At 43.2% G+C, this 15907-nt stretch overlaps 1 protein-coding gene across 1 annotated transcript; it reads left to right on the top strand.

The window, feature by feature from the left end:
* The first annotated feature begins 659 nt into the window (after positions 1-659).
* Positions 660-10166, top strand: LOC135500522 (metalloprotease mig-17-like). Its single transcript, XM_064792043.1, has 12 exons — positions 660-824; positions 4800-4972; positions 5249-5314; positions 5764-5896; positions 6269-6468; positions 6879-6956; positions 7287-7447; positions 7664-7816; positions 8190-8345; positions 8720-8855; positions 9150-9321; positions 9650-10166. Exons 1-12 carry the CDS (start codon positions 749-751, stop codon positions 9787-9789), a joined length of 1644 nt encoding a protein of 547 aa, XP_064648113.1. The 5' UTR covers positions 660-748; the 3' UTR covers positions 9790-10166.
* Positions 10167-15907: the final 5741 nt, after the last annotated feature.

A 15907-nucleotide genomic window follows, 5' to 3' on the forward strand; every position in this document is an offset into this window, starting at 1 on the left:
CACCTCAGGCTTCAGGCAGCAAGACAGAAATATTGGAGAATGACCACTATATGAACGACATGTATCTGTTCGTTGAAGGACGATTAATTACACATGATTGTACTGACCCTAATTGAGGGCAAATTATGCATTTAAAATGGTGATGACGATGATGGTATTCTGTTTGTGTGTGCATGTTCATTTTCGAAATGTTTCAGACACCTGTGGACTTTCCGATGAAAAAAATGTAGTTCATGCAATAACAGACCAATGACAATTACAATTACAATTACAAATCGTTTATTGAATCCGTATAAAAATTTACATTTTACATAAGATGAAAGTACAATAAACATAAGTGCAGTGCAGAAAGAATGTAAGAAGAAAGAGAGCACTAAGTAATTAAAGTAGTCAAATAATACTTAGATTACTTAAGAGTGGAAGAAGATCGGTGATCATAAATGACATGTCCGACGATTGTACTAAAAACAGTTTTCATTCAACGGCAATTGCGACAAGGTCGGGTCTGCCCTAGATATAAAAGTCCAATATTAAATGAAATCCAAGTAGGCGGAGCGGAAGAATCGTTCAATGCGACAGTTAGAAAGCGATCCAAATCCATCTCGCCTTAATTAGAAACCCCTCCTTCCGCAGCGAATGGACTGCCCTGATCGGCCAAGAGCTAGCATCACCACTAGGCGAGGCTTGGCTAGGGGACCGGATAGTAAGACTTCGGTGAAACTGCTCAAAGAAGTCGCTTGGTACAATCATGATGGCATCAGTAGGCGTTCTCCTGGTCGTGGTTACATTCTACCTCTGTGGACTGTCTTTGGCTAAAGAAAAAGGTAGGTTTTTTACCTTTCCGATTTTGGGTGTGTTGCGTCTTTTGAAACCTTTGCTATAGGACCAAAGACCATGTGCCAAGGATGACGTGTTCCGAAGAAATTGCTGTTTAACGATGTTTCGAATTGCTCTGAGCGATATTTTTTTGAGTTCTTACAAATCAATCACCTTTTGGATTTACAAATTTTTTCAAAATATCACAGTTGATTATGAACATTCGACCGTATTTCACTTGTCTCCTGGTGATCGCTTTATATTGTTCAATAGTGGCAACACGCTTTGAGCTTTTAAGCAGGCGCCAAGGTTTTGAATTTACAAAAAAAATTACCATATCTTATAAAGATGTCCAGCGGTCGCTGAAGCAGTTAATGGGCATGTGTACATGTCGTAGAATGGATTTAATTTTTGAAAATCCTCAACCCTAGGCACAGTTTTCTCTGACAGTAGACATATAGTGTTGTTGTCCTCACACCTAACTCTCTTGCAAATAAGTTTTGGCCTACGGCTGGGGTTCGTGAAATCCAAGGTGGCCGCGTAAATCGAAAATGGCCGCCAGATCGTCGAAATGACGTTTCCGAAGGCTATTGATGAGCTCATATTGATTTTAAACTGGTGAGAATATATTGATATATGACTGGTCTGAGCTGATGATAAACTGCGAATACCCTTAGCTTATGCTTACGAGATGCTGATCCCCCCAATTATCACTTTCTGATCACTTTTGTTTTAGTCTGTCTTGTCCCGAATCGACCCCTATCTGTCATTGATATCATCTCTTGCAGACAAAATAAACGAGATCATTATAGAGAAGAGGCAAGAGTACTCAATATCGAAAGATCATCGGGCATAGCCTCGAGTCCAAAAAGCCCATTTGTCTTCCGCCAACAGATGAGACCTTCGCCCTAACACTTGCAGCGGTGGGTTCAAACGCGTCCATAAGACAGTGGGGTTATCACCAGTACAACGTCTGATCAGTCGGACCCATTTAGCATTATTAATATCATTTGCCTACCCATCTGCACTAATCTAGACGAACTCAATTCAACCAAGTTCGTACCGACGGCGAAAATTCCTGATTACTGTACGATTTTCGGCCAATGCGGGGTTCACGTTGAATTAACTGCGGCGCTGTACTTATTTCAACCAATCAAATGAACAATCTTAAAGCATGGTTGATGTTATCTCCAATCTATCTATTGCTAAGCCGGACGAACTCGAATCCACCCAAATGTTATTGGTGGCAGGTTAACGTCGTTTGATGGTGTCACTGTCAGCCAGTGCAGGACCGCGCTGCGGAAACTGCGGCGCTGCACTCACTATACAACAGCACTCAAAATACAACAGCCATATCATATGTTGTTATTGTCGCCAGTTGTTGTTGCCGCTTCAAAACCATCAACTGTAGCTATCTTAAAATAATGATTTCAAATTGTCATTATTGTTGCCGGTATCAAAGTGGACTGACTTGAATAACATTCGGAAAATATATCGGCTGACAATTCAGATAAAGTGTCTTTATTGGGAATGTATATGCATTTAATTTTGTAAATGTGTTTTGAATTCGATTCAGAAACTATGATCTGCTGAGCTTAATGACATTTTTATCAGTTTCCCCCAAGGATTTATTCACTTATGTATGTATTCTTGAAATCTGCGCTGGGCTTATCATCGGCATTAAAGTTAAAGTCAATATATCACTTCAGGCCGAGTCGTTTTAGGAAACATTTCGATACTCGTTCTTTATTTATGCTGCAAAGCGGAATTGTCCTGAATGCACTTCACTAAAGAATAACGACTGTGGTTTTTGAAAGACGGTCACAATACGCATCAATGAATCGTTTCTCAGAGGGATAGCCCCCCCCCCCCTGTTTTAACAGTACATTCTGGAGGAAACCTTCGCTGTCGAAGAGGGTCGCCCTATATGCCACATGAGTGTGCCGGGATCGACAGGGAATCGAGCTTGATACCTTATTAGAGGTGTCAGGCGTTGTGTTTGCACTGTGCCTCTCCGACAGCCCATTATTACCATGACCTAATGACACCAGCAGAAGGCTGTTCAGAAAGATGGCCAGCAGCCATTTTGATTTACGAGAAGCTCTCTCTGATTGGCCAATTCCGAGAAGGTCGTGTAAACACGGTAAAAACAAGCCAATGGCCCAATGGCGTCGTGGTATCAGGAACCCATCGGCGTCCTGATAGCAGTAATAAGCAGTCTCATAATCTGGCGGAATAAAACTTGATGTAACGAGTGTATTTTGAAGTGTTTCGCCAACAGCCTTATGCAGTGACATCTAATAAATAAAATTGCCACCGTGAGTAGGAGTATAAAACACAGTGGCGAAGCTCAAGCACGCAATGAGTTACGCAATGAACTTTACATATTTCGATAATTTGATGGGTCTGGCAGCTGGTAACCTCCCATATGCTCGTCTTCTTGGTATGCTTACTTACTACTCGTATACTTCACCGATACAAGACCGGTTATAAGAAAATTCCATTCTGGCAGGATACTCCAAATACATCCTTATACGATCGCGTTACCCGTTATCGCATTGACATAACCAGCTGAAATAAGTGGTACTGGACTTATTTCATGACGAATTTACTGAGAAAGTTTTTCCCCTCGTTCATTGGTGTCGAGGCGGCTGTGTGTGCCGACCACTTGCAAGATCACTTAGTGTTATTGGCTTGAGAAATTAGGTAAACAAAAAAAGCGAACACTGGCGTCGATCCAGTAACAAGGAATAGAATAAAACGGGTTAATCATCACCAAAAGAAGTGTTTTATTATCGTGCATGAGCAACTGAAAGATGTGAAGGAAACAGGGTACTGATAAAGTACACTCAAGTGCAAAAAGGCCGCAATGCATGCTATAAATCACTCTGACTTCATTAACAGTTTTGGGGATATGACAGAACGAAATATGAAGTGACCAGATTCATTGGTTACTCATACCATACTGGCAGAGCCGTCTTCAGAGATAAGTGTCAAAAACTTTTGTTAACTTGGCAGACAAGTGACTTTTCCATTCCAAATTGCCAGTTTGTGCTTGGATGTTTGAATTGGTCAAGACCTTCACAAAAGATGGCCTAAAAGTGCGTTTCTCTTTCAATATTGCAAAAGAAGTTCACATGTTGTGACTGGAAAGACAGCTATAAATTGCTGGTCGCCGGTCACTTGAGTCTCAAGAAATGCTTTTTAGATGTAAGATATACATACAAGTCCTTTTTTGCAAGCGGATCTGATTAGAACATATCTAGTGATAATTGGTGCATTCAGCATTTTGAGGCTATCCGATTATTTTGATATTGGTAATCAAAGACCCCTCATGCACCGACAATTACTAGTGTATACGAGGTCATGCAAATACGGCCCCCATAAAGTCAGATATTTATATCCACTCTGCAGCCAATGCATAACCAACCCACACTAACTACGCGGCCTGACTGACTTTGATATGCTAATGTCATGAACGTGACTCCAAGCAAAGAAAGAACCGAGTGTGGATAATCTCAAAGACTAAAGTTAAAAATTGTGTTTTGGGCAAAAGGGCGATGGTGACTGAATAATCACCAGATATCTGCCCATCAGTTCATTTGAACAAGTTTAGAATTTCAGCTTCATCAATTCAAAACACTCCTCAAATCAGCCATGTGGCCATGCTCTTACATAATGTTCCCTTATTTCCTTCTACAAGGTCAAATTCAAAGTTTACCATCAACGAAAATGGATCTAGATTTTGTGAACGTCAACAAAATCGCCATGCTTAATGAATTGAAGGTCACATTATATACACCATGATCTTTGAAAGTCTGGGAACGGTATAGAGTCGACTTCCTGTAACTTGACTTCGATAGGCGTTCCCGGAAACACCATGGCCAAGTTATATTGAAAGTCAATACCGGTATGGAACTGTATCTTCGAGAAGCTTTTTGAAATTCATCTCCTGTTTCATTCTTAGAAACCTCAATTTTCAGTCCATGAAACTGTGAACGTGCGCTCCGAGAACGATGGTGTGGAATTCGATGCCTTCGGAAAGCGATTCCTGGTCCGCCGATCTGCTGATGATGACGTCACCGAAGCTGATGACGTACCTGTGTACGCCGTGAAGGGGAACAAACTCAAAGAAGTTCATATTTCAGATGACCAGGTGGGGTTTTTTTCTACGACACTTTCCAGGTTCATATTGACAAGCCTCTCGATGGTGGTAGCTTCTGCAATGCACGGACGAACGCATGGTACTTGTAAGAAAAGTAGAGGGAAAGAAAAGTACGTAGGGACTTCAGATCACTCTGTATATAAATCTACACTGAAGTAGGTTCTCGTTCTATTAATAATGTACTATCTTTCGTCATTATCGAGGGATATTAGTTGATGGAATTTCTGTATTCGGGTATCATTTGTTCAATAAACGTTTGGTTTTCAGGACACGAAGATATTTAAGACGAAGAGATCAGCAGTGGCTGTCACAAGTGGAGAATCGCCAACTCTGGTACGTCTAAGGCTGCTTAACAGAGTTTCTCTCTTCATTGAGATGTTATACTGTTTGTTCGTTTTTGTAGACCCCAGAGAAGTGGCGGCTCTGGAAAAAACCACTGGCCCTTCTTCCTCCAACAAGACCACATTGCTACCAGCCCCCCCCCCCCGTGCCATGGCTCCTGCCTTCGCTTGTGTGGCCAACTGTCTATACTGGTCCCTCGCAGGTGACACCTGTCACCGTCTCCTCTTTCTGTTTCCCTCTCTAGCGTCCTGTCTAGAGACCATGCAGTTGTGGTTTTCCTGGATCATCCAGCCTTGTTGCCAAGAAAGATAAACTGGCTCTAGCGTTGAGATCGAAACAGATCAGTGTAACAATCATACTCGAAGATAAACTAGTATCATAAGTAAGTTGTCGACGAAGCACCAACAGAGACGGTTAACATTTTCTTATCGTTGTTTCAGAAAGGTTGGGTGATGGACGGAGATGAAATGATAAGGATCTCCCCTGAGGATTCTTCAAGCGACAATGAAGAAAACAATCCCCACACTGTGGAAATCACGGAGGAACCAACGAGTAGTATACCTCTAGATTACAGTAAGGGCATATACTTACTGGCCGCGGGGCTTGCATAGAGGTGCACGAGATGCGGATGTCACATGAACCCTTGGCGTGTTCATCTACCGTGTAGCTCTATGTAGACTCGGCCTTACCATTTAAAATGTGAAAAGAGGAACTGTCTCCAACTCTTCTGACTATCATTGCGCAAGAAGATAAGAAAGGCACCTTAGAAGATTTGGTTAAGGCACTATGATTTTCAACTGGAAATAGCATTACTAGATGGAATCGGCACTTTTTGTTTCGGTTGACGGGATCGAGTTTTCGAATCAGGACAACACCGCCTGGTTGGAGACAGACGGGGTTGTTCAACCATCGTTCACCTGTTTAACCAAAAACTGCCATTTTCAGTTGATCCTCATGTACCCTCGTCAGCAGAAGGCGACAAGGTGAAACGTGGCTTTGGTAGACGAGGTCGTCTTGACGCTTTGATTGAGTTACTGGTGGTAGTGGACAACTCCATCTACAGGAGAGTGAAAGAGCAGAAGAATGGTGACGAGAATGCTGCGATGAGAGATATCAAGATATATTACACACTTTATGTGGCATCGGTGGGTGCAATCACTTTGGTTCAGATAAAGTTGTATAACTTTACTTAATCCAAGTGGAGCATAGGTCGCCAGCAAGTGCTCCAGCTCTCCTTGGCAGTTCTATCAACTTTGGCCCAGTTATCTTCTCGTGTTCTGTCGATCGTCTCCACGTGGCCCACGGCCTGCTGCCTGGACGCCGTCTGCCTTGCAGGTTACACCTAAGCGCATACTTGTGTGGCCGATCCTTGTGCCTTGTGTTGCCGAGACGCAGAAGACCAATCCGAAATGAAGATAGCTCAGACTCTGATCGGAGATTGTGAATGAGATATTTGTGTATATTGTGACGACAAGCAGATGCTAAAAACATATTCATACCGACCAGACTATTAGGACTGACCCTAAGAATGATACTTTTGTTCCTTTCCGTTTAGATCAACCAGCGCTTCCAGAATATCAAAGACCGCGAGCTCTCCATTTCCGTCGTGGTGACTGCGATCATTGTAGACAAGGTAAGACACGGTGGTGTGTTCCGGTGAAGCCAGAGACAAACCGCGATCACTAACTCTGAGTAACCTAAACACCACGAGAGGACCAATGATATTTGGCATGAGATCACACAACTTATGTCATCACGTTACCACGCTAAGATAAGGCGCAGCTTTTTTTCGCAGCAAGGTGCACTTCAGACCAACTCGGATATATGCGCACTCAGAAGCATCTCGGGGGTGTTTCTGAGACTCTAGGAGGTGCTGCGTAGAAGCCTCTCGGAGATGACGCGTACCAAGAAGCATGTCAGAGACTCGTCCATTCACTCATTCATTCTCTGCGCTTGCTTTCAGGATCGAGAGAGCGCTCCCTGGGCGGAATACTTCGCCTTCCCGGCCCCCGACCGGTCGGAAATGAGGCTTGACGCGGCCATTGCTTTGGACCAGTTCAGGGGTTGGATCATGGACGAGCTGACCAGCTTACCGCAGTTTGACCACGCCATGGCCTTTACTGAGTAAACAGAGTTCTCTTTTACCATCCCGGCGATTTCAAAGGTTCTAAAGTACTGATATAGCAAGCTATCAGAACCACTGACTGCGATTTGCCCGCGAGAGCTGTATCAGCTAGATGTCTAGTAGTCTTACCATGCCATCTCTCGCGTTTGCATCACATTGTTCACTGATTCAACCACAAATACCACATTCAAACTAACGTTTCTTCGCATTTTCAGTTACAATCTGGTCCGTCTCGGCAACGTGGACACCACCGGTATGGCTTACGTGAACACCATGTGTGACCTCAAGTTTGGGTACTCCGTGTCCGTCATGCAAGAACTCGGCGGGTTCGCCGCAGTCGGTGCCGCAACACATGAACTTGGCCACAGGTACGGGAAGTCTTAGTGACAGTTTGCTTGATGAAGACGATACTTATATTCTCGTAGACAGCTATGAACCATGTCATCCTCTTCTTGTATCTAAGGTCTGACTTGCCTCTGTTGGCCACTGAAGTTATTTGATCTTAAAAGTCTGTAGTTCTCCTCGTCATCAGAGATTCATTTAATCATTCATGAAGAGTGGTTTGCGACTCCAAGTTGCCGCCTTCATTCATTTGATAACTCCATTTTTTAATTTTTTTCGACCACATCACTTACCGACCGATAACTTCCTCCCTAATGTCTTTTGCTCCATGGCCATTGGTGCAAGATTTGTAAAATTCTGCAAGCGAAGATTTTCTTTTCGATTGTTGTTGCATTACAGTTTAGGCTCAAGGCACGATGGCGACCGTAACAGCCGCGACTGTCCCGCCAGCATGAACAATGTGATGGCACCCGGCAACAGCAATAACGTGCGGGTCCTCAGAAACTTCTTCTACTTCTCAAGGTGCAGTGTACGACAGATGAGAGAGACAATAAGGTACTGTGATGCTTGGAGCCCCAAATATGGGAGACACTTTGACTTAAGGTAGACCATTCGACAACTATTGACAAACACAGGTTGGCCATTGGGAGAATATACCTAGGCCCACAACCGGTCTAGCTGGTACTAAAGCTTAGATGAGCTGCTGTATCAGCGCTACCACCTGAGCATCAACTTGGTATCACTTAATGCGACGAGACGGAATGAGGAAAGGGGCCTGCTTAGAGAACCGACAGTGGGGATGGAAACAGGGAGGTTATGATAGCGAACCAGAGACCCTAGCCACTAGAGGTCGTGGTTCCAATTTTTCATTACTGTACACCAGTAGCCTTTCATGTGCTGATTTGTTTACCATTCAACCCTCTTTCTAGAAATGAGTCGTCAGAGTGCCTCTTCAACACCAGACGGAGTAGCATGCACCATCGGACGATGAAACTGCCAGGGCAGATCGTGGGTGTCAATAAACAATGCCAGCAAATGGTCGGCGAGAAGTCATCGTTCTGCGCGGTAAGGAAACCTCTCGAGTTGGCATACCAGGACGCGTGCCCAATATGGCCGCTATGGCAGCCATCATGATTTTCGTTTTTTCCTCTAATTAACTGACAACGCCTTGCTTAGCCTTGTTGAATGTCACTTTCTGGTTGCCTATTTTTGGAGAAAATGAAGGTTTTGTTCGTTACCACCTCAAAACTTTTCGAATATGGCGGCTAATGCAACAATCTGGAATTCGGATAATTTTCAACGCTTTGCCCGTGTTCAGCTAGATGATTGGGGGTAACAACCGTGCTTTGGTTATTTCAGGAGGGGCGGTTTATCGGCGAGATGTGCTTCAGACTCTGGTGCCATGACCCAAAATCCGGCAAGTGCAAGACCCATGGCTCCATGGTGGCGGCTCATGGAACCTCGTGCGGGGACGGAAAGTGGTGCGTGAATGGCCAATGTACCAATGATGCCAGGGCACCCAAGTTGGAATGTACGTATACAAGGTTGTTTTTTTCCCTACTCACAACCATTTAAGCATGTTCACGCAGATACTGACCTTACTGTCACAGACGGGCTTCCTATCGGGAGGACGACCGGCCATTTTGCCAACCACATGACACAAACAGCTTCTCCACTGGCTGGATACAGTCACTGCGCACATATGCCGATAATGTGCTCTTCAAAGTTTCCGTTCTACATGGTATGGGTTCATCGATATGCAACTCCAAAGTAAGTATAGTAATTGTGCGTTAGGGCGTCCAGAAATACATGTAGACAATACACTGGCAGCATCATGTGTAACATTGTCTCTCTTTCAGCGTGTCACTTCGGAGAGATGCACAAGGAGCGATGTGCCCAGTTGATAAGACAAGACATAGCAAACTGTAGAGATGAACAAACCAAGAAAATGTGCTGCGAATCGTGCCCGAAGATGATGCGAATGTACTACAGGTTTTGAAGAAGAAACATCTCGAGTTTTGCTATATTGTGTGTCCTAAGTTTATATCATGTCTACTGCGTGTATTCTGGGAAAATATCGGATTTTATAGCAATTTGCACGGAGAAAATGGTCATCAGTCAGATGGTAGTTTGCAGGATAAAAAATGGAAGTATTTAAAAGAACTGTTAAGTGTATATAACGATTCGAAAAACAACATAACCCATATCGAACAGTCAATATTGAATCTTATACCGGAAACGCACAAAATGTTATGTTTCAATGGCGGCTCCATGAATACGGTTGTTGTTATAGAATCTCTATATCTTGCAAAAATTACCTCTATCACACTACCGGTACTTGTAAGGTCAATGTCAAATATAACACTGTTAAACTCATTTACGTATCAGTCGTTCTTTCTGCTCGCCTCCATATACAGTATCATTGTCGTGCAGGCATGTTCCTTCAGGCCAGATCTCCTTCCAGGCGGAGGCCAGTCAGTCCCGCCAAATGGAGAAGCTTCCGTTAGATGGCCATGTGTTCCGTCTTAGAGTAACCAGACTGGTTAGTCTATAACTGACAAAGTAAGAATACGGTGGGATGTTAACCCTACTTGAGCGAGAGCATGAAGAATGGCATTCTCTTCGTTAACTTGCTGGGAGAGGACAGATGAAATCCAGCACGTGAGTTTAGCACTGCCAGGCTGGCAGGTCACCTGCAATGAAATAGTTTGACAACTATAGTGAGAGTTACATGAAGAACAATGTAATGCATTGCACTGTGTCGTGCGCTGTAGTAAACTCTGTCACAAGACCAGTGTCAAACGGAAGTTCCGGCTAAATAGCGAGAAAAAAACGAAACCGTGACACGGTCATATGTCCACTGCGATCCAATATTGCGTTAGGAATCAGCGGAGGTGCAATTATTTGGGACGAGGCTGTTTGACAGGCGTATTCGGCGACGAACCAAGCGGAAATCGACTGCTCTAACCGGATATGGATTTGTGGGCTCCAACCAGCTGCTAAAACCGTTCGTTTCCGAACAGATTACTTTCCTCTTGCCAATAGAGAAATCAATTTAGGACGTGAAAGAACGTAATAACTCATCCCTGCACGTGGTTAGAGAAATCGGCTTTGATTTTCGTTCTTCGTGTTGTGATGACAGCCCAGTGCGCCGTACAAACCATGAAAGCATTTGCTCGATTCTTGAGCACATGTAACAGTAACAGTATAACTCAATATTACTATAGATATTTCTTAATACCGTGTATATCGTATATATATAGCTCGGTGATTTTATTGAAAATGTTTGCATTTGATTTAAATGTTTGAATGGTTCAAAACCAAAATTTTTAGACGCGAGGTCGCCAGGGTCAAAAGAAATAGTTTTTGGCGCCAATGATGTCGGCAATGGCAGATTTGAAATAAGATTCGAGTCGATTCTTTTGGAAGCCAAAAGTGCGGATGCACAGGGCAATTGCATTTAGAAAGCTCCGCCGACTGATAGTCAAACCATTCCCTGGAGTGCTCGAAAACCTGGAATCGGTGTGTACTTCAGCTTGAAAAGTTCGCGGGTGATGGGGTTTTCTTCATCATGATATTGATAATGATAATAATGATGATGGTTTAAGAGCGCTGGCGGATCCAGGAACTGGAAGAAGAGGGAGCGTGCACTGCATTTCTCATCAAAATTGCTGCACTACAGGTGGGTTCCAAAATTCATGGTCAATTTCAAAGATTCTATAACAATCAGGGGGCGTGCCTCTGGTGCACCCCCTTGGATACGCGCATGATAAACGTTCATGGATGAAAGTAGAAAGAAATCATTTAAAAGAAAACGATATAAGATTCGCCAGGGTTTGAATCTCATTCGAATCCGCGCCTGATAAACGTTCATGGATGAAAAATGGAAAGAAGACCTTTTAAAAAAACGAAAAAATACATTCGCCGGGGTTCGAACCCGAGACCACCCAATCTAAAGCGCAGCGCTCTAACCGCTGAGCTATCAGGGCGTTCATGTTTGACTTGAGATATTCGGCAATCTGAAGACAGGCCTTAGGGTACGCGCCATGATTGTGGCTAGGTCACACTGGCGGAAGAGTAATTGGGTGCAAATAGTTCCAAGGTAACCGTATAACTCAATATTACTATAGATATTTCTTAATATATCGTATATATATAGCTCGGTGATTTTATTGAAAATGTTTGCATTTGATTTAAATGTTTGAATGGTTTAAAAACAAAATTTTAAGAAGCGAGGTCAACAGGGTCAAAAGAAATAGTTTGTGGCGCCAATGATGACGGCAATGGCAGATTTGAATTAAGATTCGAGTCGATTCTTTTGGAAGCCGAAAGTGCGGATGCACAGGGCAATTGCATTTAGAAAGCTCTGCCAACTGATAGTCAAACCATTCCCTGGAGTGCTCGAAAACCTGGAATCGGTGTGTACTTCAGCTTGAAAAGTTCGCGGGTGATGGGGTTTTCTTCATCATGATATTGATAATGATGATAATGATGATGGTTTAAGCGCGCTGGCGGATCCAGGAACTGGAAGAAGAGGGAGCGTGCACTGCATTTCTCATCAAAATTGCTGCACTACAGGTGGGTTCCAAAATTCATGGTCAATTTCAAAGATTCTATAACAATCAGGGGGCGTGCCTCTGGTGCACCCCCTTGGATACGCGCATGATAAACGTTCATGGATGAAAGTAGAAAGAAATCATTTAAAAGAAAACGATATAAGATTCGCCAGGGTTTGAATCTCATTCGAATCCGCGCCTGATAAACGTTCATGGATGAAAAATGGAAAGAAGACCTTTTAAAAAAACGAAAAAATACATTCGCCGGGGTTCGAACCCGAGACCACCCAATCTAAAGCGCAGCGCTCTAACCGCTGAGCTATCAGGGCGTTCATGTTTGACTTGAGATATTCGGCAATCTGAAGACAGGCCTTAGGGTACGCGCCATGATTGTGGCTAGGTCACGCTGGCGGAAGAGTAATTGGGTGCAAATAGTTCCAAGGTAACCGTATAACTCAATATTACTATAGATATTTCTTAATATATCGTATATATATAGCTCGGTGATTTTATTGAAAATGTTTGCAGTCGATTTAAATGTTTGAATGGTTTAAAAACAAAATTTTAAGAAGCGAGGTCAACAGGGTCAAAAGAAATAGTTTTTGGCGCCAATGATGTCGGCAATGGCAGATTTGAATTATGATTCGAGTCGATTCTTTTGGAAGCCGAAAGTGCGGATGCACAGGGCAATTGCATTTAGAAAGCTCCGCCGACTGATAGTCAAACCATTCCCTGGAGTGCTCGAAAACCTGGAATCGGTGTGTACTTCAGCTTGAAAAGTTCGCGGGTGATGGGGTTTTCTTCATCATGATATTGATAATGATAATAATGATGATGGTTTAAGAGCGCTGGCGGATCCAGGAACTGGAAGAAGAGGGAGCGTGCACTGCATTTCTCATCAAAATTGCTGCACTACAGGTGGGTTCCAAAATTCATGGTCAATTTCAAAGATTCTATAACAATCAGGGGGCGTGCCTCTGGTGCACCCCCTTGGATACGCGCATGATAAACGTTCATGGATGAAAGTAGAAAGAAATCATTTAAAAGAAAACGATATAAGATTCGCCAGGGTTTGAATCTCATTCGAATCCGCGCCTGATAAACGTTCATGGATGAAAAATGGAAAGAAGACCTTTTAAAAAAACGAAAAAATACATTCGCCGGGGTTCGAACCCGAGACCACCCAATCTAAAGCGCAGCGCTCTAACCGTTGAGCTATCAGGGCGTTCATGTTTGACTTGAGACATTCGGCAATCTGAAGACAGGCCTTAGGGTACGCGCCATGATTGTGGCTAGGTCACGCTGGCGGAAGAGTAATTGGGTGCAAATAGTTCCAAGGTAACCGTATAACTCAATATTACTATAGATATTTCTTAATATATCGTATATATATAGCTCGGTGATTTTATTGAAAATGTTTGCAGTCGATTTAAATGTTTGAATGGTTCAAAACCAAAATTTTTAGACGCGAGGTCGCCAGGGTCAAAAGAAATAGTTTTTGGCGCCAATGAGGTCGGCAATGGCAGATTTGAATTAAGATTCGAGTCGATTCTTTTGGAAGCCGAAAGTGCGGATGCACAGGGCAATTGCATTTAGAAAGCTCTGCCGACTGATAGTCAAACCACTCCCTGGAGTGCTCGAAAACCTGGAATCGGTGTGTACTTAAGCTTGAAAAGTTCGCGGGTGAAGGGGTTTTCTTCATCATGATATTGATAATGATGATAATGATGATGGTTTAAGAGCGCTGGCGGATCCAGGAACTGGAAGAAGAGGGAGCGCGCACTGCATTTCTCATCAAAATTGCTGCACTGCAGGTGGGTTCCAAAATTCATGGTCAATTTCAAAGATTCTATAACAATCAGGGGGCGTGCCTCTGGTGCACCCCCTTGGATACGCGCATGATAAACGTTCATGGATGAAAGTAGAAAGAAATCATTTAAAAGAAAACGATATAAGATTCGCCAGGGTTTGAATCTCATTCGAATCCGCGCCTGATAAACGTTCATGGATGAAAAATGGAAAGAAGACCTTTTAAAAAAACGAAAAAATACATTCGCCGGGGTTCGAACCCGAGACCACCCAATCTAAAGCGCAGCGCTCTAACCGCTGAGCTATCAGGGCGTTCATGTTTGACTTGAGATATTCGGCAATCTGAAGACAGGCCTTAGGGTACGCGCCATGATTGTGGCTAGGTCACGCTGGCGGAAGAGTAATTGGGTGCAAATAGTTCCAAGGTAACCGTATAACTCAATATTACTATAGATATTTCTTAATATATCGTATATATATAGCTCGGTGATTTTATTGAAAATGTTTGCATTTGATTTAAATGTTTGAATGGTTTAAAAACAAAATTTTAAGAAGCGAGGTCAACAGGGTCAAAAGAAATAGTTTTTGGCGCCAATGATGTCGGCAATGGCAGATTTGAATTAAGATTCGAGTCGATTCTTTTGGAAGCCGAAAGTGCGGATGCACAGGGCAATTGCATTTAGAAAGCTCCGCCGACTGATAGTCAAACCATTCCCTGGAGTGCTCGAAAACCTGGAATCGGTGTGTACTTCAGCTTGAAAAGTTCGCGGGTGATGGGGTTTTCTTCATCATGATATTGATAATGATAATAATGATGATGGTTTAAGAGCGCTGGCGGATCCAGGAACTGGAAGAAGAGGGAGCGTGCACTGCATTTCTCATCAAAATTGCTGCACTACAGGTGGGTTCCAAAATTCATGGTCAATTTCAAAGATTCTATAACAATCAGGGGGCGTGCCTCTGGTGCACCCCCTTGGATACGCGCATGATAAACGTTCATGGATGAAAGTAGAAAGAAATCATTTAAAAGAAAACGATATAAGATTCGCCAGGGTTTGAATCTCATTCGAATCCGCGCCTGATAAACGTTCATGGATGAAAAATGGAAAGAAGACCTTTTAAAAAAACGAAAAAATACATTCGCCGGGGTTCGAACCCGAGACCACCCAATCTAAAGCGCAGCGCTCTAACCGCTGAGCTATCAGGGCGTTCATGTTTGACTTGAGATATTCGGCAATCTGAAGACAGGCCTTAGGGTACGCGCCATGATTGTGGCTAGGTCACGCTGGCGGAAGAGTAATTGGGTGCAAATAGTTCCAAGGTAACCGTATAACTCAATATTACTATAGATATTTCTTAATATATCTTGTATATATAGCTCGGTGATTTTATTGAAAATGTTTGCATTTGATTTAAATGTTTGAATGGTTTAAAAACAAAATTTTAAGAAGCGAGGTCAACAGGGTCAAAAGAAATAGTTTTTGGCGCCAATGATGTCGGCAATGGCAGATTTGAATTATGATTCAAGTCGATTCTTTTGGAAGCCGAAAGTGCGGATGCACAGGGCAATTGCATTTAGAAAGCTCCGCCGACTGATAGTCAAACCATTCCCTGGAGTGCTCGAAAACCTGGAATCGGTGTATACTTCAGCTTGAAAAGTTCGCGGGTGATGGGGTTTTCTTCATCATGATATTGATAATGATAATAATGATGATGGTTTAAGAGCGCTGGCGGATCCAGGAACTGGAAGAA

The sequence above is a fragment of the Lineus longissimus genome, chromosome 16 (genome assembly GCF_910592395.1).
Source record: "Lineus longissimus chromosome 16, tnLinLong1.2, whole genome shotgun sequence".
Classification (NCBI taxonomy): domain Eukaryota; kingdom Metazoa; phylum Nemertea; class Pilidiophora; order Heteronemertea; family Lineidae; genus Lineus; species Lineus longissimus.

Excerpts from the sequence above, each read along its gene's own strand:
- LOC135500522 (XM_064792043.1), top strand. The coding sequence starts at position 749 with ATGATGGCATCAGTAGGCGTTCTCCTGGTCGTGGTTACATTCTACCTC. Across the intron at positions 8,856-9,149 it reads AGAAGTCATCGTTCTGCGCG|GAGGGGCGGTTTATCGGCGA; the intron begins GTAAGGAAACCT and ends TGGTTATTTCAG. Across the intron at positions 9,322-9,649 it reads CAGGGCACCCAAGTTGGAAT|CGTGTCACTTCGGAGAGATG; the intron begins GTACGTATACAA and ends TCTCTCTTTCAG.